Raw genomic sequence first — 27,478 nt, 5'->3', positions numbered from 1 at the left:
GATCAGGACAGGCGTCACACTGGAAAATGGTGTCCTTCCTGATCCCCCTGTTACGCCACACTCTGCACTTCTTCTGGGGTCTCCTGTTTTCCAGTGTGGGGGACGTCACCTGGAAAATGTTGTCCTGGTGCGATACGGGGTCCTTCATATCCAGAAGCGCTGGGTCCACTCCATGGCTACTAAATATTAGGGCTTTATTACTACTTCTGATATTTACGGATCGTGCCGCAAGCTACAGGGCAGCGAGGGACCGGAAGAGGGGGTGCTGGTATAAAAGTCATCCCCGTGCAGGTGGTAACCTCTATCCAGCAGTGGGAAGATCAGTTCCTGAATGATCTCCCCACTAACTCGGAGGATGGGGGGGGCTGGATTTGGGTGTCCCTTCCTTCATACACTGTAATGGTACCTGCACACTGCAGAATGGCGAAGGATAACCCTTTGTGTATTCCGCAGCTGGCACCCACCGGCGGACAGATGCAGGCGTGCGTCTCCACCCGTGTCATACACTCCATTCTATGCACGGGCGGATTCTGCCCTCTGTCCAAAGAATGAACGTGTTCATTCTTTGGACGGACAACGGAATCCGCCCATGCATAGAATGGAGTCTATGACACGGGTGGAGATGCACGCCTTCATCAGTCCGCCGGCGGGTGCCAGCTGCCGAATGCACAAAGGGTTATCCTTCACCATTCCGCAGTGTGCACGTACCCTAAATCTGTAAGTGTACCCTGAGATACGCTCACAGAGTTTGGAGAATTTCACGCCATACCTTCATCTCTTATTGGGACGGTACTGGCGGAAAAGACGTGTCTGGAGGACAGCGTACGCTACCCCCAGACAAGTCACTGGATGATGAGGATGAGGATGAATGGAGGAAAGAAGGATCCCCCCATTCATCCTCACTGGCTGTTTTGGTGTCAGAGGCAATAATAACGTATGCGTCCGACACCGAAAACACCCTGGGGGCCATCTTTATACGGGGACTAGTATATGGGGTATGTAAATGTGTAGTGGTGTAGTGTAAAACTTTATTCCATGTAGTGTGGTGTAGTGTAGTGTTTTTTACGTATTTTTTTTGACGGTAAGAAAAAATATCCCTACGCCAAGAAAGGAGCTGCTGATAAATGCCGCACTTATGTGCGGCACTTATCAGCAGACAGTGGCGGTAGGATATAGGGGGAAAAAACGCTCCTATGCCAAAAAGGAGGAGTTGCTGATCAGCGGCACACTTATGTGCGATGCTGATCAGCTTTCAGCGGCGTTAAGGCGCAAAAAAAGAAAAAAATTTTTTTTAACCCAAAGCAACTGATTAGTGAATGATATTCACTGATCAGCTGCTAGGGGGCAGTAGAGCGACGCTGCCGGAGATTGCCGAGGCCTGCCGAACCCGAGGACCCGAGAGATTACGAAGATTTCCGACGCTGGACGACCGAACCCGGAAGTGAAGCGAAGAAGACGCGGACTGCAGATCTTCGCTCCGGACGCCCAGATCAGGTGAGTATGGTACACCTGCACCACACACACCTGTTCTGCACCCCTCAGCTACCTAGCGGAGGGGTGCAGAACCCGACAAAACTCTTTTTTTACAGTTTGATCGCCATGATGGGCCGGCCGGTACTGGCCGGCCTATCACGGCGATCGTGGGGGTGGCATCGGCGCCATCTTTACACAGTACACTAATGGCGATTGGTGCTATCTCGGACAGCACCAATCGCCATTGCTTTCTGCTGCTATATGCTGATCTGTATTGATCAGCATATAGCAGCGATCGTCAGCAAGGGAGGGGTTAATCACCCCCCGTGCCAACGAGCAGAGATGGCCTGCTATACATTATAGCAGGCCATCTTCCCTGACCGCTGTGTGTGACTGCATTAAAGCCCACCCTGCGGGGGCGTATACTTATGCCCAATGTCGTTAAGGGGTTAAGAGCATGCAGATACACTGGTCTTGATAATTCCCCCCCCCCACAATAATGTTTACAAATTGCAGTCTTGGGTAAACCAGTCATAAAGCAAATCATGGGAGCATTGAGAACATGTATAAGGCTTTAGAAGACTTACCTTGTGCTAAAAGTAGTGCAACTATCTCCTCATGCCCTTCTCGAGCTGCTTCCATCAAAGGTGTGTAACCTTCATCATTTACTTCTTCAAGATTGGCGCCTCTTTCTATAAGAAGAGCGGCAAGTTCTACATGTCCACCACAAGCAGCTAAGGTTAGAGGAGATTCAAAAGAATCTGCAGGCATGTTGACCTGAGCTCCACTATCAAGTAGTAAACGAGCGACCCCAACATGTCCATCCTGTAAAAGCAAGAATCAAATACATCAAAAACAGACCAATGTGGTATGGCATATAATGCTATAGCGGATGAGCTTCACAACTGTGTATCTGCTGAAAATTTAGCAAATTAAAAAAAAAAAAAATTTAAATTCAACCTACTTGCATATAATCAAGAAGTGAGGCACTGCCTTAAAAACCGACGTGGTACCAACATTCAAGGGGTAAAGAAAAAAAAAAAAAAAAAAGTGATCCTGGAAACTATAGGCCTGTAAGTCTAACAACTATACTGGGTAAAGTATTTGAGGTATTTCTAAGAGATACTATACTGGAGTATCTTGATGGTAAGTCACATGTGGCTCCTGAACTTGAACAGCATTACACCAATATTTTGTTAAAAATAAAAAAATTGCACATGCCTTGGCCTTGCACATGTCTACGAATGTGGGATTAGCAGCAGAACATTATTTTCTTGGTAAATCTGAAACTGAAATCTGGCCTTTGGTCAGTACAATAATATTGTGTTCCCAGGATACAGGGATTTTACTATTTGGTAGACTCTCTCAGGGGTGGATTAAGTTTACCATAAGCCCTGGGCTTTTCACCAAGCCTGAGCACCCCCAATCCATTGTAACTATGGCAGCACTAGCATAATGTTCATAGTACAGGATAATGTCCTGATGCCCCTGATTTGTGCAAAAAAGCTGAGATGTTTTTACAAATCATGGCAGAACTGTAGCCACGAGACAATGCAACACTGAAAGTAAAAGTCTCTTTGGGTGGCCATGGGCTCCCAAGAGCTCAGGGCCCCGGTCTACCGCCCGAAACGGACCTGTTATAATCCGCTACTGGACTCTCCGTACTTTCCACTGAATTCTCAGAAGAGTCAGAACTTACCATGCAGGCCTCCATTAAGGCAGTGTGCATCTCGTCAGTTTTGTGCTCTTGATCAGCGCCAGCTTCCAGCAAAAAACGGACCATTTCTAAATGTCCTATGGGGGAAGGTGGGGCAATGATAACACACATTTTAGTGTAAGATAAATCATAAATCAGCTGTTACCACTAAACAACAAAGGCAAAACTGACTGAAATCACTAGGTGACAAGATGATGGCCACATAGTAGACATAACGATGGCCATACATATATAACTGTATGACAAACAAGCGCACACTGCTCAGCTGAGTACGCCTGATTAAAAAAAAATATATATAATGTCTTTGAACTGTATTCTGGTGACTGTTCTAAATAATCATAAAAATCTGATTAAGGCCAGATTCACACGTAACAGATCCACAGCAAAATCCGTTGCGGATCCCATACCTTTCACTTTCAATCAGATTACATACTCGCTAAAATGTAAGCGACAGCCCCCTTAATCCCCCTTTCGGCCAGAGCACACATTACCGGCTCCAAACTCTGGCTTGCTTCAGGGTTCCCGGCTGGACGTCTTGCTCAGCCCCGACGCAGTGCACGGATTAGCCGAGCGCGACGTCCAGACACTGGATCGTTAAGGGGGCTGTTACTTACATGCTCGCAGCGGGATGTCAATCCCGCTGCGAGTATGTAATCTGATTGAAAGTGACGGGCAAGGCAACAGCAGCAGATTTTGCTGCGAATTCACAGCGTGAAATCCACTGTGATCAGTTACGTGTGAATGTAGCTTAAAGTGACACTGTCACCCCCTTTGTGCATTCTGACATCTCTACACAGGTGTAAAGGGTAAATTTAGCAGTTTTCATACCTTATTTTATATCATACGTCATGGTGCTTGTTCAAGTAAAAAGTGTCCTTTTATCAACGGCAGATTGTATTAAGTGGGCGTGGCCTCACTGCATTAGCACCACTTAGCCCCGCCCCCTTGACTCCATTGGTTGTCCAACATAAAGGGGGTGGGGTCTAGACCTTTTGTCAACCTGTTCCAATGGCCTGTGAAGGGGCGGGGACAACTGTGGCGTTGTGGGCGGAGCTAAGTGACGTTAATGCCGCGAGGCCCTGCCCACTTAGCACAGTTGATAAAAGATGACTTTACTTAAACAAGCACCATGACGTATGATATAAAATAAGGTATGAAAAGCGCTAAATTTACCCTTTAAACCTGTGTAGAGATGTCAGAATGCAAAAAGGAGGTGACAGTGTCACTTTAAGGCTGAGTCCACACTGCGTTTTTGATGTCTGTTTAGCATATACTTTATAAAAAAAAAAAAAAAAAAAAAGATAAAATTATGTGCAATCTGCTTGGATCCATTTTTTCCGATATATATATATATATTATATATATATATATATATTATATATATATATATATATATATATAAAAGCAGCTATCCGAAGGAACAAGTGAATTTGGGGGGGGGGGGGGGGGGGGGCGTGTCAGATTGTGGGTACAGAGTCGCTTTAAGGGTACAAACCCACTTGCCGGATCTGCAGCGAGTCTCCATGCTGCGTTTTTGCAGCGAGACTCGCTGCAGATCCCGGCCCTATACTTTTAATGGCATCCTGTTGTAATGTACATCCCTGCTGCGAGTTTGTCTGCAGCCCTCCCCATTAACCCCCCGGCCGCCGGAGCTGATACTTCACCTGATCCCGGCTCCGGCGGTTCCCGATGTCTTCAGCAAGCCGGAGCGGGGACCAGGTGAAGTATATGCTCCAGCCAGCCGCCCGCAGCCCCGGTCGCCCCCCCGCAGCCCCGGCCGCCCGATCGTCCCCCCGCAGACCCGGCCGCCCGATGCCCCCCCCCCCGCAGCACCGATCGCACGCCCCCCCGCAGCACCGATCGTGTAAGCGATCGGTGCTGCGGGGGGGGGGGGGGGGGGGGGGGGCGATCGGGCGGCCGGGGCTGCGGGGGGGACGATCGGGCGGCCGGGGCTGCGGGGGGGACGATCGGGCGGCCGGGGCTGCGGGGGGGGGGGGGGGACGATCGGGCGGCCGGGGCTGCGGGGGGACGATCGGGCGGCCGGGGCTGCGGGGGGGGGCGATCGGGCGGCCGGGGCTGCGGGGGGGGACGATCGGGCGGCCGGGGCTGCGGGGGGGACGATCGGGCGGCCGGGGCTGCGGGGGGGGACGATCGGGCGGCCGGGGCTGCGGGGGGGGACGATCGGGCGGCCGGGGCTGCGGGGGGGGGGGGGACGATCGGGCGGCCGGGGCTGCGGGGGGGACGATCGGGCGGCCGGGGCATATACTTCACCTAGTCCCCGCTCCGGCTTGCTGAAGACATCGGGAACCGCCGGAGCCGGGATCAGGTGAAGTATCAGCTCCGGCGGCCGGGGGGTTAATGGGGAGGGCTGCAGACAAACTCGCAGCAGGGATGTACATCCCTGCTGCGTGTTTGTCTGCCATTAAAAGTATAGGGCCGGGATCTGCAGCGAGTCTCGCTGCAAAAACGCAGCATGGAGACTCGCTGCAGACCCGCCAAGTGGGTTTGTACCCTAAGAGTTATCACTAGAGATGAGCGAACCTCGAGCTGCTGAAGTTGGATAAAGCCCTAAGGCTATGTGGAAATCATGGATATAGTCATTGGCTGTACTCATGTTTTCCAGACAACCTTAAGGGTACAAACCCACTTGACGTATTTGCTGCGTGAATCAGTCTTAAAAATAAGCAGGCAAAACACAGGTTGGCTTTATACGATTGTTCTGCATTAAAATACGCAATTGCGTATTTTTGAAGCGCAAAGCTGCATGCGTTTTTCGCACAGGTTGTTAACAACTGATGCTTTGCTAACAACAAGCTTCACGCTTAAAAAATACGCAATTGCGTATTTTAATGCAGAACAATCTTATAAAGCCAACCTGCGTTTTGCCTGCTTATTTTTAAGACTGATTCACGCAGCAAATACGTCAAGTGGGTTTATACCCTAAAGCTTTATCCAAGTTTAGCAGCCCCAGCTAATCAAATACCGAACGTTCAGGTTCGGATCGACTCGAACCCGGTTCACTCATCTCTAGTTATCACTATTAGTAGGATCTGAATTGTACTGCTGGAGGCATAGATACAAGAGGATTGCAACACTTCACACAGAGGTGGTTTGTATGCATGTTACTTCCTGGTCTGTGGAGGAGTGAAGAGATTGTACTACATCGCACAACAAATTTGTACAACTGTCAATTGCCTTCATTGATAGTGGTTGCTATGAAGCCAATACCCCAGCTAAGTCTGTACAGTCATGTGTCCTTTTTTCCAAAACAAATGAAATATCTTCAAAACTTAAAACAAAAGAACTAAAGCTAAAAGGAGAGCTCTGGGCAGGGGCGATTTGGCAGTGTGAAGGGAGAATGAAAGAAGTAACATGCGCTCACCTCCAGGGTCCCACCATGGCTGCTGACTAGCTGAGTGGACCTAACACATGATGCCCTGGGTCCCCAATTGGACTGGAGCTGTGGATTACTGACACCAGCGGTGGAGCAGGGGAGGTGAGAGCATGGTACTTCTTTTATCCTCTCCTCTCACCAGCACTCTCTCAAAAATCACCCTAGTCTGCAGTTCTCCTTTAATTCTTTTTTAAGGGGTTATCCAACAATAGAAAAACAAGGCCACTTTCTTCCAGAGACAGCACCAATCTTGTCTCCAGTTCATGTGCGGGTTGCAATTAAGCACCATCCACTTCAATGGAACCGGAGTTGCAAAAGCCCACCTAAACTGGAGAGAACAGTGGTGGTGTCTCTGGGAAAAAAGTGGCCACGTTTTTCTAACACTGGATAACCCATTAAATTCTTTAAAAACAACAAGCTGAAATAAAGTCATTACTTAAAAGTGTCAATGTCGTGACATTCAAAACCTAAATCAACAGGGGATGTGATATAAGGAAAGTTTAGAATTTACATTCATTTTTATCTAGTTATCATGCTTTAAAACAAAAACTATACTTAGGCTAGGTTCACACTGCGTTTTCAGCATCCGTTTAACGGATCCGTTTTTTTTTTACGTCCAGAAAAATAGGGTCAGCAACGTTTTTTGGTCCGTTTTGGTCCGCCAAAAAAAATGGATCCGTTTTTTTTTTTATAATGGAAGTCAATGAAAAAACAGATGCACACAAATGAATCCGTTTTTTGCAATCCGTTTTTCATGCGTTTTTTGCAAAAAACGGATGCGTTAAACGGATGCTGAAAACGCAGTGTGAACCTAGCCTTACTTGAAATGCCGGTCCAGTCTCCTGAAGGCAGCTTTAGTCTTGTGCCGGTTTAAAAAAAATAAATAAATAAACGCAGGAAGTCCAGGTCACCTGCGCACTCACAGAGAAGGCAGCCATGTGATTGATGGACGCATGGAGCTGTTACACTCGGTACTGGCCGAGACTTCCTGCCTTTAGTCTCTTTTTAACCAGCACAAGACTAAAAAGCTGCCTTCAGCAGACTGGACCTGGATACAAACAAGTAAAAATCTATGTAAATTGCAAACATGCTTCATATCACATCCCCGGTGGATTTATATCCCCCTGTAATATAAATTAAAACAGACAACTGCAAGACAACTGGTTTCAGAAGGAGCCTTGCCCTCTAGACACACAGATAGTTACACACTGTTCCGGTGGATAAGCCGTGCCCCTTTTAGTGCCTGTTTTGTAGAAAGCCTGAAGAGAAAGGGATTTTCAGCAAGTAATTTATTTCAAGGAAAAGTTAAAAAAAAAAAAAAAAAAAAAAAAGCTGCAGTGTGTGTGTGTGTGTGTGTGTGTGTGTGTGTGTCTAAAAAGCAGTATTTTTCATCATTTTAAATTGAGTTACTGTATTCTTATAAGGATTCCCCCCCCCCATACAAACCTTTATAGCATGCCAAGGTCAATGCGCTCTCTTTAAACTCATTTGAGTGGGTATTTATGCCTGCACCATTTTCCAGCAAGATCCTTGCAACCTCGACATGACCAGCACTAGCAGCTTCCATTAATGCCGTGTGCCCATTTTCATTGTGCTCCTCTATATTGGCACCTTCTTCCAACAAAACTTTAACAACATCAACAAATCCTCCAGCACAGGCATATGTTAAAGCAGTATTCCCTAGAAAGGAAATGATTAAGCAAAAGTTTAATATCAGTTATAGGAAAACCTGTAAAATACTTTAAAAAAAAAAAAAAAAAATCTAAAGATGCCCACCAGATGAAGACCGAGCATTGACATCTGCGGAATGCAGCAGGAGAACCTTTACAATATCCACGAATCCACCACTAGCTGCTGCCATTAAAGGTGTAATGTCACCTTTATTTCCTCGATCTTCAACATTGGCATGCATTGCAAGTAACACCTGTAGACATGGCAAATAAACAATATCATCATCAAAGTGCACACAAATCATAAGCTAACTATCTCAGACTTTAATAGTTCCTTTCCCTCCTTTCCTGAAATGACAATGTAATCCTGCTTGAATGTTCCCCTATTGTTACAGAAGAGGGGGGCTAGGCGCGCCCGTTTTACTCAGTGTGAACGCACCTGAGTAAAACAGGCGCGCCTAGCCCCCCTCTCCTCTCTGCTAAAAGAATTGACACATCAATTTTTTGAGCAGAGAGCTGAGGCGCGCAAGGCATCTTGTTGACACACTGAGGCAGGTGGGATTCCGTGGCGGGGGGGAATTGAGTAGGCTTTAACCCCCTTAGTGACAGGCTTGTTTTTGATGAAGCCATTAGCTATTTTAATCTTTACCCTCCTAGGGCCATACTTTATTTGCCAATGTAACCATATGAGAGTTTGTTTTTTGTGGATCAAATTTTACTGGCGCTTATTTAGAATAGATTTTCCCTAAAGCACATGTGGTATAAAGTAATGTTGTCCACACAATACTTAATTGGAAGCATACACCAGGTTAGAAGAACATGGATCGGGAGACACTGAGGAAGAAGTTAGTTCTCTTACACTGCTTTTTATGAATATGTTCTCAATGAAATTTGGGGGGGGGGGGGGGCATCAAACCCATCACCCCAAACCCCACCATCACACTTATACAGGAATGAACATCCAGAGTGATGTCACTGAAGAGTGAATACTCATGGCGGTTAGCAGGTGAATCGTTGGCAGTACCACCACCCCCAGTGCAATAGACTACCTAACAAACTCTTCTAACCTGCTATTCATTTCCTTATAGGAGTACTTTTAAGGCTTCTATGCCTATACAATATTGAACACAAAATTCCCATCCTTACATATGCTGAGCAGTAGAGACACTGGGCAGCCTACAGTATGCCACTATATTAAAGGGAACCAATCGCGTTAAAACTGACTGTTCAGCTCAGGAACTGTGCAGATAATTCAGCACACTTCCCATAAATATCCTTATATCCCCCGTCCCTGCAAAGGAAAATTGGATATAGATAGATTGGCGTGCTGTGTGGTAATCACCAACTAGTCATCTGGGCAGTGGGCTGTGGCAAGGTAGTCACACCCCTCTGGGCGTGATTCAAACTCCAGTAAAGCTGTGACTTCCTCCGGAGGCGTGCTGAAGCATCCGTCCCATTCTGTGCTGTAGGCGGAGTGATTACAGGGGCGTGATTACATCGCCGAACCGCCCAGGGTACTGTGACTACCTTCCCACAGTCCACTGTCCAGATGACTACTTGGGGGTTACACGGCGCACCAATCTATAAAAGTAAGATTATAAGTTTTCCTTTGCAGGGACGGGGGATATAAGGATATGTATGGGAAGTGTGCTGAATGATTTATCAGCACACTTCCTAAGCTGAATAGCTTTTTTAACATCATTGGTTGCCTTTAAAGCAATAATGGCTAAAGTGGTACATTATGAAATTACAACACCTAGTGAGGAATGCAATATGCACACGGATGAAAAAAATTAAAAAAAAAAATAAATAAATAAAATCGCATCAACACTCCCTATATATAGGTTGTACTGATCAGGTTTCACTGTTACTAAGGTCTACAGAAACAAAAAAGTAGGTGACTCAGGTAGCTTCCCTCCTGAACTTTTCAAGTTCTTCATGACAAAGAAATAATAACCATGTAAAGAGAACAAGATCCCATATCAAATCATCTCTGTGGAGGTAAACAGGTTATGTAGGAACAGAGGTGCTTATGTAGGTTCCAACCACATATAGGGACCGGCATTTTTAAATATCAAACAGGGATTCTACTAATATAACAAAATCATGAATGCTATAATTTTTTGTTTAATTAAAGTTAAAGGATTCTGCAGTTCAGATAAACAAAACGGAAAGATGACCTAGTTACCACCGATTTACAGCTGCATACAATTTTTAGGCTATGTACAGACTACGTTGCCGATGGCAACAACGGCCGTACTTTTGGCACGGTGGAACAATGCCTTACTTTCAATGGGATCCCGGCTGGAGTGTATACACATCGTATACGCTCCGGCCGGGATCCCATGCGGGGCCGCAAATGACTGACATGTGTGCTATGGGAAGCTCTGATGCAGGCGCGCGCTGATGCGCCTGCATCTGAGCTCTGCGGCTGGAAAGATCATTCGGCCGGCCGGTTTCATACGACATGTGAACATAGCCTTAAAGCGTAGCAGTCCTTGTGTTTCCTCACCCGATTGGGTAGAATAGGGCTCGTGAAGGGAGCTTGGCCATATCCAGTTACCCAAACTTTGAGAAGTAAGAGTGACTGCATGACGATTGGGTGAGGAAACACAATGAAGTAGTCCTTCATGCAAATCTGAACTAAACACATTTTAGGCATGTATTATACTAAATTAAACAATATAGGTCATTGTTAGGAGTACATCTAGAGTCAAGTGGGCAGAAATTTTATTTTACTCACTTGTACCAGTTCATAATATCCAGCTGAACAGGCCAAGCACAGAAGACTTTCGCCTTCTTTAGTATGCTCATTTACACTTCTACCTTCATTGAGGAGTTTACGGACGGCATTTACATCTCCATCTGAACAAGCTTCTGCCAAACTCCGACTGGGGAAAAACAAAAAACAATAATCCTATGTAATAAAGTGATGATTTTAAAATAAACAATAAACATCTCCAGGGGTTAATGCAAAAGTTACCAGAATTAATGTTTTTAAATAAATTCACAATATCAACAAATTATAACATTGTAAAAAGTCCAGTCAAGGAAACAATTTACCTTATTTTTTCGCCTAATAAGACACACTTCCTTTCCACCCCAAAGTGGTGGTGGTGGGGGACATGTATGGCACCATCAGTTTGGGGTCAGCTGGCAATACCCCCCCCCCCCCCAACTCACTTACTTAGGCTGCATTCCCACGTTCACGTGGAATGCATGTACCGGAGTCCCCCCGCGCCCGGACAGCATCTGTAATTAGATTCTGGGAGCGGGGGAGACTATATTCATAAGCGCCGCGCTGTAATGAATCAGCCGCGCAGTGCTGTTACTACAGCGCGGCGATTATGAATATAGTCTCCCCCGCCCCCAGCATCTAATTACAGATGCTGTCCGGGTGCGGGGTGACTCCGGTACATGCATTCCACGTCCGTGATCCGTCAAGATCACGGAACGTGGGAATGCAGCCTTACCCTCATCCTATAGCCAAGAGGTTTGGTTTACAGTTTTCTAGCCTGCCACCATCTGCCACTCATGCGGCACCCACCAACGCTGGCCTGCCCAAGCTCTGGGGACCCTTATCCAGGCAGCTACCTGCTGATCTAGCAGCTGACTGTGCTAAATTCAAACAGCAACAGCTCCGACCTCCAGCACGAACCACAGCTGATCGTCAGGCATTTACGGTCTCCTACAGCTCATTGAGGGTTAAATGCCAAGCACCACTTCTCCCAGAAGAGCATGAGCAACCCAATTACTTTTTGGCTATAGGACTAGACAGATGTAACTGCAGCTCAGCTCCTATTCACTTCAGTTACACACTACACAATGAATAGACACAAATATATATTATATACAATATAAATATTTATTTTTTCTTTTAATTTATCCCAGGACAACCACTTTATCCTGGCTATACACTCTAAATTGGTGGTCATCAACCAATGGCTAAGGTACTATGCAGCCTAAAGGGGTTATCCAGCACTACAAAAACATGGCCAATTTTCCCCCACTCTTGTCTCCAGTTCAGGTGTGGTTTGCAGTTAAGCTTTATTTACTTCAATGGAACTGAGTTTTAAACCCCACCCAATCTGGAGAAAAGAGAGGGGGAAAAATGGGCGTGTTTTCGTAGCACTGGATAACCCCTTTAACATAAGGAGTCCTATTTATCAAACAGAAGTGTACAGAGGTGTGACCAGGGCACAGAGGTGTGGCCTGTTCACTGAAGCACCCTGGCCACACCTCCAGGACACTTCAGCAATATAAGTCTTGTATAGGAGAAAACCACAGCACTCGATGTTGCAAGAATAAGTGAGGGTTTATTTATTTAGCAAATAGATACAAAGTATTTACTCCGACCGTACATAGGAAATGCAAGAGATGAGACCAAATAGCATATGGTGCGACGTTTCGGTCCGCTATGGACCTTCCTAAGGCAATGGGGTCTCTTATGCGCTGTATGCAGGGAGAAAGGTCTGTGACCGACCCTTCTCCCTGCATACAGCGCATAAGAGACCCCATTGCCTGAGGAAGGTCCATAGCGGACCGAAACGTCGCACCATATGCTATTTGGTCTCATCTCTTGCATTTCCTATGTACGGTCGGAGTAAATACCTTGTATCTATTTGCTAAATAAATAAACCCTCACTTATTCTTGCAACATCGAGTGCCGTGGTTTTCTCCTATACAAGACTTATGGGTGAAGAACCCAGTTACCACTGAGCACCGGCTTCAACATTTAAGGCAGAGGTGTGCAGCACTGATCCTATACAACTTCAGCAATATAAAGCATTTCTTTAGATAACTGCAGCCTTGGGCATGGATTATCTCACCGCTTACACAGCTAAGCAGCCATGTAAGCAGTTTGGGATGTTTATTCTAGTTATCGGTTTTGATTCTCCTAACTTTGTGTACTTTAGAAAGTTCTTATATTTTATTCTCTTATAAATTCAAATATAATGAAATTTATGAAAACAACATTTAAAAAAGGATTATGTATGGCATATTGCATGAACACATACTTGTCCACCTGACCCGTATGAAAATTGTCCGCTCTCATTCGAGTCAGTGCAGCAGCAGCTTCATCCAAAGCACAGCTGACAGACGAGGTCAATCTCTGAAGTACTTCTGGATCTGCAAAAGCTTTTCCATCGGCAGTGGATAGTTTACCAATTCCTTTTTTACAGTAGAATGAAAAAAAAAAAAACAATGATAATGAGTTAACAGAATTTAACACACAAAAGTTATCTTTACTTATTAATACAAAAAATCATCACCACCATTTCTAAGGGTCCATTTACACAGAAAGGTTATCTGACAGATTATCTGCCAAAGATTTGAAGCCAAAGCCAGGAATGGATTCGAAAAGAGGAGAAATCTCAGGCTTTCCTTTATTACCTGTTCCCTGTTTATTGTCTGTTCCTGGCTTTGGCTTCAAATCTTCTGTCAGATAATCTGTGTAAATGGACTCTAAGACAGACTTGTCTCGGCGGAGACAGCCCACTGATTGAGACAGGACAGCACCGCGGCCAGTGACTGACTAAGCGGGTTGTCACCACCGCTACAAGTCCGTCTCAGAAGAGGAGGCAGGAGCATTCGGCAGAGACCCGTAGCAAGACACCGGGGGATCACAGTGAGGTAAGCACTGGTTCTTTTTTATTCTCTTAATACTTGCAATGATATATATAAATTTTCCCTAACCGGATAACCCCTTTAAAAGGAGAAGGCCGGCGAAAATGTTTACACATAACACGTGAAATGCTTATAACCTGCTTTTTTCCCTGCACTTACTACTGCATCAGGGCTTCACTTCCTGGATAACATGATGATGTCATGTCCCAACTCCCAGAGCTGTGCGGGCCGTGGCTGCTGGAGAGGATGATGGCAGGGGGACACTGAGGGACACAGGGCACTGAGCATCCCTCTACCATCATCCTCTCCAGCAGCCACAGCCCACACAGCTCTGGGAGTCGGGTCGTGACATCATCACGTTATCCAGGAAGTGAAGCCTTGATGCAGTAGTAAGTGCAGGGGAAAAAAAAGGACTTTATGTGCATTTCCAGTAATAAGTGTATATTGGTGATTTGTAAAACTTTTGGGGGGCAATGCAATTCTTAAATAAAAAATTTAACACACAACACTGCTGTTGTGGTCAGGTATGACGCAAGGCACCAAGGTCACCGGTAAAAGCGAAATGCAGCCAAAAATAAGATACAGCATTGAATAAAAAATTTTCAACATGTGCACAGACAACTGTTTTGCTATAGACTTTAATGTAACACATTATTTGGTCTGCAAAAATGCTTAGATACGAGGTACATGTCAAAGTAACATCCACATAAATACCAGGACTAGTGATGCACGATGCACCGAAATATCGATACTAATATCGATATTCGGGGCAAAAAAACGGTTCGGTACCAGGATTTCCTGGTATCGATACTTTATGTTAAGATGTGCAATAGCGCAGCTTAACAGAGTATAGTGCAGAGAACACGGCGGGCGGCTATCTGAGCGCCGGCCGTGCTCTCTGTGTGCTTCCCACCCCCCGCGCGGCTCACCAACTCCTTCTCCATGCTGCCCGGCCCCCCCAACCTACTATACTGTGCATCTGCCATACTACTAGTACCCCCAACATACTGTACTGTACATCTGCCATACTACTACTACCCCCAACCTACTATACTGGCATCTGCCATACTACTACCCCCAACTTACTATGCATCTGCCATACTACTACTACCCCCAACATACTATACTGTGCATCTGCCGTACTACTACTACCCCCAAAATACTACACTGTGCATGTGCCATACTACTACTACTACCCCCAACATAATATACTGTTTGTCAGCTATACTACTACCCCAACATACTATACTGTGCATATGCCTTACTACTACTACCCCAACATACTATACTGTGAGTCAGCTTCACTACTATTACCTCCAAAATACTATACTGTGTGTTAGCCATATAACTACCACCCCTTACATACTATACTGTGTCAGCCATACAACTACTACCCCCAGCATACTATGCTGTGAGTCAGCCATACAACTACTAACTCCCAACTACTATAATAAAAACAAAATAAGGGGGAAATATTGGCATCACCACATGCGTAATTGCACGTTTAATTGATCACCTTCCCAATCACCTTCCCAATCTCGCACAGTATACAGTGTTCCAAAAAAAGTCATATATGCAAACATGGTACCAATCAAGGCTGCAAATCATTGTGCACAAAGACTCTCAGACAGCTCTACAGGCTGAAAGATATGGGAATCAGAAAACAGCAATTTTTAAACACATGTATTTAAAAAAAAAAAAAAACATAACTTTTGTAACATTTGTACAGTGTAAGTTGTAAATTAAAATGAAAATATAATGTACCATCGTAATAGTGCGGACATGAAGAATATAGATAACATGTCAGGTATATTACATAGTGAACATTGGGGAGTGTTATATCTGCAGTTGAGGGGGGGGGGGGCATTATATTGAATTATTATTGGGGGGGGGGGGGGGTTATACGCCAAGTATCGAAATGGTATTGAGTATCGAAATAAAAAAGTTGGTATTGGTATCGAACTCAAAATTTTGGTATCGTGACATCCCTAACCAGGACCCAATGTTCCAGTAGAACATTGCCCAGAACATGCCTCTGCTCACTAGCTCAAATCAATGGGAGTCCCAGTAGTTCCACCCACCAATCAGGCACTTCTCACCTATCTTGTGGACAGAAGTGATTATGAAAACATCCCTTCAGTTCAAATTTAAGAGGATACTTCAGACCCTTCTACATGAGCGATACTTGTATATTCTGCTATAGGGCTGAGTGATTAATCAAATTTACCTAGAACTTTAGAATCGATTTGTATTTCTTTGAAAACTGAAAATAAGTGCGCTCTTACCTGCAGAGGGAGCAGTGGCGCACAGAGCCCAGGAGTTCGGTTACTGGCTGCCTCCAGCTTGAACAGGGCCTGGAGTGGCAAGCTGCTCCTCCTGCAGGGCAGAGCGTCACCTGCTGGGCCGCCTGCCTGAACCCAGGAGATTGCCACTGCTGTCTGCCCCCACCCATGAGATACCTGGCCGCACCCAGAAAATCACATTCGCCACCCAACCCCCACTCTACCAAATCATAATTAGGAAGAAAAAAAAAACACACACACACAAGATTTAAATAGAGAATTGAGAAAACTAAAAATTTGAGGTTTTATTTTTTGCCCATATCCCCCATAGGGCTTATTCTGCTGTAACACCTGAAAACCAATGGAATGCTACTGAACAAATAATGGCTGAAGTATTTCCACATGTACCAGAAGATAAAACATTTACAGCTATACCTGCAGCTTCTAGTAAAGCTTCTAAGCGAGCTTGTGTTGCTGGGTCAACTGTCCGTAGGTCTGCCACTTCTGCAGCAGTCGATAAAAAAAGTTCTGATGCAGTCTTCAGCACTGAATTGTCCTCTTGGTCCAAGATAAACGATTCTACCTATTGAGTAAAAGGAGAGGTAAACTAAACATCAAAAAGAACGGTGCATAATAAGATTTCATTTTACATTCAAAATGGATAGATAGTGGGACATCTTATGCATTTTTGTCAATCTTAATATTGTTCATGTTGCTATGGCTTCTGTCTTCTATCAGGGTTGTGCTTCAGAGGAAAAAAAATAAATAAATATATTATATATATATATTTTTTTTTGTTTTATATTGAGCCCAGTGTACTCTCCATGACACGTGTTGCAGACTTCTTTGGCCACTGATTAACTAAAAGGGCAAATCAATTAGATGCACCACCATTTGCATCTTTTCTGTCCTTCTGCCCCACTCATGACCCTAAATTACAAGTACTGAAGCACAATACTAAAATGTGAATGAGGTCTAATTGTACATTAGGAGAAAATATACCCAGAAGTTAAGCAGGAATGAACAGCATTCCCAGCATTCCAGTCTTGTTTACACACACCTCACAAAGGCATTATTCCCCTGCCCAATCCCCCACGGTTGTTTTTTTGGTAGACACAGGGTGCCGCTGATCTTCACCGGAAGCAGCCAGCAGGCATTAATGTATGTCATATGAGTGCAGGAGGTGGAAACCAGTAGCATTCTGTGAGTTTTGCAACAGCACTGGTGAGATATGGGGCCGCTTAACCCCCTTTTATAGTACACATTACCTATATGTATAAAGCAAATACAGCACTCCAAAGGCTTAGGCTGGGTTCACACTACGTTTTTGCCCGCCCCAAAAAAAAAAAAAAAAAAAAAAAAAAAGGGGGTGGGGTGGGATGAACAAAAAACCATGATCAAAACGCTCAACACGATAAAAAAAAAAAAGACACGAAAGTGAGGCAGGCAACAGAGATTTGAACTCCCACAAATCGGCGCAAGATATACCAAGAGGCTCTGCTAGATACTGCAGCTATCCCGTAACAACGCTCCGATTGGCTAAGCGGAGTCAATGACCCGAGAATGCAGAGACTATAGGGAATAACTGCACTGCGTACCACAACAGATTTTGCTGCGGACGCACTAATGTTTTAACACACCTTAAAGGGGTAAGACAAATTTGAAAATGCTTTGCAAACCCTTTAAGCCACACATCACAGCAGACTAAACTGCTATTTGCCATTTTAACTTACAGTACTGTCAACTTAAATAACTTCCACAAATGGCTAACTGAAATCCTTACGGTACGGCCAGCTTGAAAACATTGCAGTTAAAAACATAAAAGGTTTGACATCACACAGACATGTTAAAAGTTTTCATCAGTCAGTGATGCCCCAGTGATCTTCAGACATAGGAAGCGGAGCACTTTCCAGCTCGCTGCTCAATTCAACTCTGTATGGAGTCAGTCTCAGCAATCTGCCAGACTCAGCAGTGTACAACCATGCATCTTCTCCCGCCTATACCTAAAGATTAGCTAGGCCATAGATTATGACTGATCAAAACTTAGACATAGCAAAAGCTATCCAAAATTATCTAGATTACATTTTTTTAAGGGGGAAAAAAAGGGAAAGAAAAACAATGAAAAAGTTAAATAATGTTAACGTTTAATATAAAATCTCATAACAATCCCTAAGCATATAAATGCTCTCCTAGCCGACGTTTTGAGGGTTTATGTCGAGTGAAACCTCAAGCAACAGGGCAAGCCGTAACATTACAGATGACAATTTAGATCACCAGATAAGGCTGTGTTTTTGCTGTGTCATGCGGAGGTATACACTCACATACCTTCTGTCTATGACAGATTCTACTTAGTGGCATCGGACACACATATGTAGACTTCTAGGTTTAAAAAAAAAAAAAAAAAAAAAAAAAAAAAAAGGTATTCAGCATGGTGTATCTATTGCATTATGCTTCCTTATTAAATGCCTCAAATATCACGCAGCATGGTTAGCGATGTCTGTGCAGCCCTTGCTTTGGTGTAAAATAATAAAGAAATTTACTAACTGATCATGCTCCCCGATGTCCTCCGGCCTTGTCTGTGGGATTTCCAGTTTTCCACAGCTGCAGCTCTCACTTCTGGTCCAGTCTCTGAAGTGACAGGCCCCTCAATCAATGAGTGGCCACAGTGCTGTCCAGTCTCAGCCAGTGATTGGCTGAGTAGCCTGTTAAGAGAAGGGACCAGAAGAGGTGCAGCTGTGGAAATCGGGAAAACCCACATACAATGCTGGATGACACCAAGGTAGCCTGGACAGGTAAGTACGGTAATAATTCATTATTTTATACATACAATCATCAGCCGTGCTACCTATTACATGTAGTGATGCGATGATTTTAAACTTACCAAAAGACAAACATCAGCTCTTTGGCTGATAGTTGTCTTTAATACACCAGGCAATATTGGCCTGATTCAGCCCATTATCGCTCTGTGTAATGGGGCCCTTATACACGTCCTCCAACAATGTTTGGGTCTCAATACAATCAAATTCACAAATCTCAGCTACAATGCAGGGCAATCACTGCTATGTGATTTTTGTCACAAAGCCAAAACTGTGGTCCCTTGCCATGACCTACAAATGTTGCCCCAAGCCTGAGGCTGCAATCTCCAAAGCTTTATTTATTTTCAGATTCCTAATATGAAGTCTGCAGCCTGCTCCTGGCTCTTCTTGTTTGGTTGCATCCTCACAGTAGGTGCCCTATTACACCAATAGATGTCTGACAGATTTTTTCAAAAGTCAAAGTCAGGAACGGACAAACAAAGAACAGGTTATAAAGATAAGACTGAGATTTCTCCTCTTTTCAAATCCTTCCCTGGCTTTGGCTGAAAAACATCTGTAAAATAATCTGTCAGACCTCTTTTGGTGTAATAGCGCTGGACGTAAGATCTGTGGGCCCAGGTTGCCCCACTCACTACTCAGGACGACCTCCTTCTGATCTCCTTTCACCCACACAGACATGTTGAGACAAAGCTCATCATTTCGCCTCCTTTTTTGTGGCCTAAAAATGGCTAAAAAAGTTTTTAAATGCTTGATGCATTTTTTAAGCAGTTTTTCTGACTCCTTCAATACCATGGGGGTAAGAAGTAAAGACCAAGTCTAATTTAGCTAGGGTCACATGGAGCTCTTTTTTGAGTTCCATATACACAGTTTGGTTTAAATCTGTCTTATCTTATAAAGTCAATGGAAAACTGATCCTGCAGCATGGTATACAGCAGCATCAGTCTATTCCTGAACAAAACAAAAGAAAAAAAAAAAAAAAAAAAAAAAGCAGTGTGAACATGGATTCCCCTCCCGTCAATTTCAAGAGGATTACATACTTGCAGTAGAATTGTCATCCTGCCCCCTTAACCCAGTGCGAACTCCAGCTTGTTCTGTGGTACCTAACATTTGGACGTCCTGCTCGGCCAATCAGTGAGCTGTGGGTGGGACAGTGCACTGATTGGATGAGCAGGATGGAAGAGGATGGAGCTGTGGTGGGTGGGCGAGTACTGCTAACACATGTAATGTACCGAACTGGTTTACTATAGATATGGGCCAAGCAGGGGCGTAGCTAGGATTCATGGGGCCCCATGAATCCTGTACGCCCCCCCCCCCCCCCCCCGCTAAACACAGACAATGACGCACATATACACACAGAGGCACCATTAACGTATATACAGATACGCCACTGACACACACATATATACGCTGTAATATGATTACACTAGTGCTGATGTATACACCATGAATAGACTGTACACAGGAACAACATCTCTGTGTAATAAGAAATACTCAACCAGAAATAAAAGAAAATGCAGCAGATATTAGTGGTGGGTTGTTTTATTAGAGCCCAGCATTAATAGAAGCTGCTGCAGAACATCTTTGGGAGCAAACCTGTCAATCACTTGAGACACAACTGACATACACAAACACACACATATACACCAGTGCTACAGACATTGCTGACATACACACACACACACATATATAGCCACAGATACATACACATACTGACATATAAATATACCCACAGATACATATATACACTCACTGACACACATACACAGCACTTACAGCTCCCAGGCTTCCCCCTCCTCCTCCTGTAGTCCGGGCTGATCTTCACATAGAAGTATTGAGGACCTTTGGGTCATGTGACCCAAAGGTCCTTCATCCCTCTCCTGTGCCGTCTGGCAGGTCCTGCTCCTCTGTTCAGCCCGCTCACCCGGCACTACAGTGAGGGGGCTAAACAGTGCAGTGGGGGTCCCTCTTCCTCTCTGGACCCCTGTGGGAGCGGGGTACCTACCATGAAGGCAGGGCAGGCTTCCTCGGGCCCCCTTCCTGCAGGGGCCCTATAGCAGTCGCCTTCCCTGCCTTCATTGTAGCTACGCCACTGGGTCCAAGATAAATTAAAGTGTAACTGTCTTTTTTTTTTTTTTAATTGCAGAAATTAGTAGTATAAGCGATTTTAAGAAACTCTGTAATAGGTTTCATTAGCCAAAAAAGCCTTCTTCTGTACTCAAGAAGCAATCTCCCAGCCTCCCCCCCCCCGACTTCTTATCTGTGCATTATCAGGCAAACACGTCTTCATTACAGAGAAACCAGTGAAGACTGGTTCTGCTCTCTCCATTCTATCCTTATGGAGGGGGGAGGGGCCGAAGGAGATGAGGGAGAAGGAAGAGGTGACATGAAGGTCAGCTGTTTCTAGACTCTCTGGGCACCTAAACCGCAGGATTCTGGGGTCAGAAAGGTCAGTGCTTATCTATGAACTTACTGAGAGAAGATTACAGGGTGTTGTGCTTTGCAGGACTGCTCCGTGCTCAGTCACTCCTAACAGCCCCTCCCCTCTCCATAGCCACATAATGGAGACAGAAATCCTGATTCTTCTGAAGTGAGGGGGGAGGCTGGGAGATTGCTTTTTCAGTCTAGAAGGAAACTCTTTTGGTTTATAAAACCTATTACAGAGTTTCTTAAAATCGCTTGTACTATTGATATTTAATGTTTTCATTAAATTTGGTTTGGTTGGCTGGGGCTCTGGGGTTGTCTGGAAAACATGGATACAGCCAATGACTGGATCCATGTTTTCCACATGGCCTTGGGGCTTTGTCCAGCTTCAGCGGCCTCCGCTGATCGGGTGCCGGGCGTTCGGGTTCGGATGGACTCGAGCGTGCTCCAGGTTCGCTCATCTCTAATGGGCACCTTTTGACTATGCTCCTTTTTGAGTGCTTTTGTGGAATTTTTTTTTTTTTTTATTTATTTGGTTTTAAAAAGTACTAAACAAAGCTTTATCGTCCTGTAATAACCTATATGTTCGACATTGAGGAATACTATAAAGCAAAAATTGTACTGTGTGAGACTGTATAGGGCATCAGCAGTATAACCATTTAGCTACTGTAAATGTTAAGCCAAGAATATTTCAGTTGTTCAGTGCTGTGGTTTGTATTCTGTGATTTTGTACACTTTGACCAAATGTTAGTTATTTGTTCATATTTACCAGTAGATATGCGCTGCAGGTGCTGCCTATGTGTATGTAGATGAATGAATGGTGTGTATACATTATTTGTGATCAATAGACAATGGACATTTTTTATCTAATATTAAAAGTTTAAGATATATATATATATATATATATATATATATATATATTATATATATATATATATATATATATATTATATATATATATATATATATATATATAATTATTTTTTTTTCCAGAAAAATGACCCTGAAATGACGCTTTAAACAAACAATGTAACCAAAGCTCCAGGGCCTGATGGATTACACCCCATAGTTCTTAGGGAACTCAGTTCTGTAATTTCTCTACCCTTGTATGAAATATTTAGTGATTCTTTGCTGACTGGTATTGTGCCGAGGGACTGGCGTAAGGCAAATGTAGTGCCGATCTTCAAAAAGGTCTCTCGAACTTCCCCAGGTAACTATAGACCCGTAAGCTTAACGTCCATTGTGGGGAAACTATTTGAGGGGCTTATAAGGGACTACATCCAGGAATATGTAGTGGCTAATAGATAAGTGATAACCAGCATGGTTTTACTAAGGGCAGAAGCTGTCACACCAGCCTAATATGTTTCTATGAAGAGAAGTAAGTAGAAGCATGGATGGCGGCGCGGCTGTGGATATCGTGTACCTGGATTTTTCAAAAGCGTTTGACACAGTTCCTCATGGACGTCTGATGGGTAAGTTAAAGTCTATTGGTCTGGAAAGTTTAATGTGTAACTGGATTGAAAACTGGCGTACCCAGAGGGTGGTGGTCAATGATTCCTACTCCGAATGGTCCTCGGTAATAAGTGGTGTACCCCAAGGGTCAGTACTGGGCCCCCTCCTGTTTAACTTGTTTATCAATGATATTGAGAATGGAATTAACAGCAATGTTTCTATCTTTTCAGATGACACCAAGCTTTGTAGTACAGTACAGTCTATGGAGGATGTGCAGATCTTACATGCTGACTTAAGACACACAGTGTTTGGGCATCCACTTGGCAAATAAGGTTCAATGTGGATAAATGTAAAGTTATGCACCTGGGTACCAATAACCCACATGCATCATATCCTAGGGGGAGTTACACTGGGATAGTCGCTGATGGAGAAGGATCTGGGTGTACTTGTAGATAATAGACTACAGAACAGTACACAATGTCAGTCAGCTGCTTCTAAGGCCAGCAGGATATTGACATGCATTAAAACAGGCATGGACTATCAGGACAGGGATATAATATTACCGCTTTATAAAGCTTTGGTGCGGCCTCATCTGGAGTATGCTGTCCAGTTTTGGAATCAGATTCATAAAAAAGATGTTCTAGAGCTGGAGAGGGTACAAAGATGGGCAACTAAACTAATAAGGGGAATGGAGCATTTTGAGGAGAGATTAAAAGAATTACATTTGTTTAGTCTGGAGAAGAGACGTTTAAGGGGAGATATGATTAATTTATTTAAATATATAAATGGCCCCTACAAGAAATAGATGGGGAAAAGATGATGTTCCAGGTAAAACCCCCTCAAAAGGACAAGGGGGCACTGCCTCCGACTGGAGAAAAAAAAAAAAGGTTCACTCTCCGGAGGCGACAAGTCTTTACCATGAGAACTGTGAATCTGTGGAACAGTCTACCACAGGATCTGGTCACAGCAAAAACAGTAGAGGGCTTCAAAACCGGCCTAGACAAGTTCTTAGACCAAAATAATATAAATGCATATGTATAGAACCTATCCCCCCTCCCCGTTCCCTGTATCCATCCCCTCCTTGGTTGAACTTGATGGACATGTGTCTTTTTTCAACCGTATTAACTATATAACCACATATGGTGAGGCCCAGACACCCTCTTAGTCAGTCTGGTGAGGCCCAGGCATTGCCTTGGTCTGTTGGGTAAGGCTCCAGCAGAATACGTTTGACAAGCACTGCTTTAAAACACTACCTGTCACTATGTCCCATTCCAGAAAGCAGGCACAACTGATGACGGAGGTTGCCATGCCCAACCCCTATTAGAATTGAGGTTGTGCCCATATTGTCTTTGCTGTGGGACGTTTCTATGGCAACCTACAGCCTTATACTTGCATGACAAAATCTGGAATGAGGCACAGTGAAAGATTGCCTTTAAAGGGAACCTGTCAGCGGTAATTCAGGTTCCAAACTGTTGACACAGCAAGATGGCTGTAAAGGCCCTATTCCACGGGCCATCTAAGAGGAGCAAACTAGCGCTCTCAGCGAATACGAATACCGAATACGGACAATAATCGTTCCGTGGAATAGGGCCTTTAGGGTATAAACCCACACACCGTATACGCAGCAAAAACGCAGCAAATACGCAGCAGATGTGATGGTGAAGATTTGATGCTGTGTTCAGTTATTAAGATCTAATCTGCTGCGTATTTGTTGCGTATTTGCTGCGTATCGCAGTAGTAAATACGCTGCATATACGGTGTGTGGGTTTGTACCCTTAGGTCAAGGAGACAAGTGGTACCTTTCATATATCCAGCCGTTCCTCCAGAATGTAAAAAATTCTTTTATTCTCTGGAACAAAAGGTCAATGAGGCTTTCCCAAGCTCTTGATTTGTAACAAGCTGGAATGTCCCCCCCCCCCCCTCTCTCTCTCCCCCACCCCACTTGATTGACACCTGGGGTCCCAAGCAGTGTCAGGTATGGGGGGGGGGGGGGGGGAAGGGAGGAGGTGTTACAGCTTGCTGCACTTTAAGAACTCAGGAAAGTCTCTGACTTTGCACTGTAGAATAAAAGCATGTTTCTATATTCTGGAAGCACAGACAGATTTATGACATGTAACATGTCTCCTTGTCCTAGCAGCTACAGTATCTGTATCTTACAGTGTCTGCATTGTAGCTGACAGAGTCTCTTTAAATTCATACAGACCCAATTGTGTAATCATGGAAATTAGGCAGATTTTGTATGCCCTAGCTGTGGAAGTACCTGTAATGCCTCACAAATACCCCATTTCATTTTAGGTACAATGTGTGTCAAAAGGCGATGAAATGCATTTATTTATACACTGTATAATGGGACTACATCCGAAACCATAACAGACATCCAAGGGTGTCCGGTCACAAATGTTTGTACACATGCAGGTGTCTAAGAGGAAGTTCTGTGGTTCAGACCACTTCAACATTATATCCCTGATGCGTGTTGAATAAGTAGGAGAAAGAAGGGGGTTTGGCATCTGTTTATGGCTGATCCATTGTCTTTGTTAAGTCCATAACTAAGGGTCCTATTACACAGAGCGATTTTTAACGATTGTTTATCATTAACCTGAAATCGTTCACCATATTACACGATTGTTAGTTACGATCGTTACTACAATCGTTACTATGATCGTTTATTCCTTCTGATCACAGAAAAACAACGAACAATGTGCTATTACACTGAACGATTAGTGAAAAAATGCGGAACTTGAACGAACGTGGAATTACAGTGACTGATTAGCAAACGATTAACCCCTTAAGGTCAAAGCCAATTTTCGTTTTTGCGCTTTTGCTTATTCCATTTTAAGTTAAAAAGTCAACAGCACTTGCATTTTTTCACCTAGAGACGTAGATGAGCGCTTATTTTTTGCGAAACCAATCGTACTTTGTAATGACAGGCATTATTTTTCCATAACATATGCTGCGAAACCGGAAAAAAATAATTTGCGCTGTCAAATTGAAAAAAAAAAAATAATTTGTTTTGATTTCAGGGAGTTTTGCATTTACGCCGTTCGTCCCATGGTAAAACTGACTTGTTATGCATGTTCCTCAAGTCGTTACGATTACTATGATATATAACATGTATAACTTTTATTGTATCTGATGGCCTGTAAAAAATTCAAACCGTTGTTAACAAATATACGTTCCTTAAAATCGCTCCATTCCCAGGCTTATAGCGCTTTTATCCTTTGGTCTATGGGGCTGTGTGAGGTGTCATTTTTTGCGCCATGATGCGTTCTATCGGTACCTTGATTGCGCATATATGACTTTTTGAATACTTTTTATTACATTTTTTCTGGATTTGATGTGACCAAAAATGCGCAATTTTGCACTTTGGAATTTTTTTGCACTGGCGCTGATTACCGTGCGAGATCAGGATAGTGATTAATTAATAGTTCGGGCGATTACGTGTGCGGCGATACTAAATATGTTTATTTATTTGTTTATTTATTAATTTATATTTATAAAATGGGAAAAGGGGGGTGATTTGGACTTTTATTAGGGGAGGGGATTTTTTATTAATAAAAACACTTTTTTACATGGACTAGAAGCCCCCCTGGGGGGCTTGTATATAGACAGCACTGATCTCTCATAGAGATCAATGCTGTGTATATACACAGCAAAGATCCATGAGATCGGTCATAAGATTGCTATGGCCTGCTGCAGGCCATAGCACTCTATTGCCGAGTCGGGATCAGCGTCATTCCGACGCTGAGGCCCGGCACGGCCAGAGGAACGGATCTCCCCCCCCCCCCCCCCCCCCCCCCGCGAGATCCGACCCACTAGACACCAGGGATAGTGTGCATAAAGCACTTCAATGCAGCTGTCAGGTTTGACAGCTGCATTGAAGTGCTTAATTAGCCGGCGCGGCAACGGGACCCGCACCGGCTAACAGAGGCACTGCCCGGCTGCACGTCAGCCGGGATCAGCGCCGTTCACAGCGGGGTCCCGGCGGGACCCCGCTCTGAACACCCCCCGCGGCTCCATGAGGTATCAGATACGTCATGGGTTGCTAAGGGGTTAAGGATAATTTTAGGTTCAGATCTAAATCAACGACATACGAACGATTTTTCGATTGTTGCCTGAAATTACACAGAATGATTATGGTTTGAATTCGAACGATTTAACGATTTTTCGCACGATTTTTGTCCCGTGTAATAGGGCCTATGCCACGGAGCAATATGGCCGATGTCATCGGCTGATCGTTTATTTAGGGTCAAACCTAAATTCATCAGGCACCCACCACGCATCGCTGCGTGGAATATCGATGCGCGTCGGGCAGTCGACGATTTCACAAGCACCATACGTCACCTAACCTTGTTGCAGGTCTTCTCCTGCACTCCTCTTCCTCCCGGTCCAGGACTGTCGCGGCCACTGATCGGCTGAGCGGTCTGTCAGCTCAGAAAGGACGCACTGAAGCTGCTGCTGCACGCAGAACCGGGAGAAAGATGAGCGCAGGAGAAGTCCGGGAACATGTGTAGGTAATGTATGGTGTTTAACAAGGGCTGCAAGGACATCGGTAACGATCTCCTTGCAGCCCCAGCTAAACGATTATCGGGCCGTGGAATAGGCCCAGTAAAGAAGCGCCGATCTAG

General features: G+C 44.4%; 1 protein-coding gene across 2 annotated transcripts in view; it reads right to left on the bottom strand.

The window, feature by feature from the left end:
* ANKHD1 (ankyrin repeat and KH domain containing 1) overlaps positions 1–27,478 on the bottom strand; it is an 84,092-nt gene that overhangs the window by 45,783 nt on the left and 10,831 nt on the right. For both annotated transcript variants that reach the window (XM_069970378.1, XM_069970374.1), the window contains exons 2-8: positions 16,600–16,747; positions 13,273–13,426; positions 10,998–11,145; positions 8,361–8,508; positions 8,031–8,264; positions 3,173–3,267; positions 2,061–2,298 (exon numbers count right to left, since the gene is read on the bottom strand). In XM_069970378.1, the coding sequence (XP_069826479.1) occupies positions 2,061–2,298; positions 3,173–3,267; positions 8,031–8,264; positions 8,361–8,508; positions 10,998–11,145; positions 13,273–13,426; positions 16,600–16,747 (1,165 nt within the window). The remainder of the gene's footprint in view (positions 1–2,060; positions 2,299–3,172; positions 3,268–8,030; positions 8,265–8,360; positions 8,509–10,997; positions 11,146–13,272; positions 13,427–16,599; positions 16,748–27,478) is intronic.

This window comes from Dendropsophus ebraccatus, chromosome 1, assembly GCF_027789765.1.
Source record: "Dendropsophus ebraccatus isolate aDenEbr1 chromosome 1, aDenEbr1.pat, whole genome shotgun sequence".
Classification (NCBI taxonomy): domain Eukaryota; kingdom Metazoa; phylum Chordata; class Amphibia; order Anura; family Hylidae; genus Dendropsophus; species Dendropsophus ebraccatus.
Note: the sequence above shows the minus strand (reverse complement) of the source record. Positions and strands in the feature narration are given on the sequence as shown.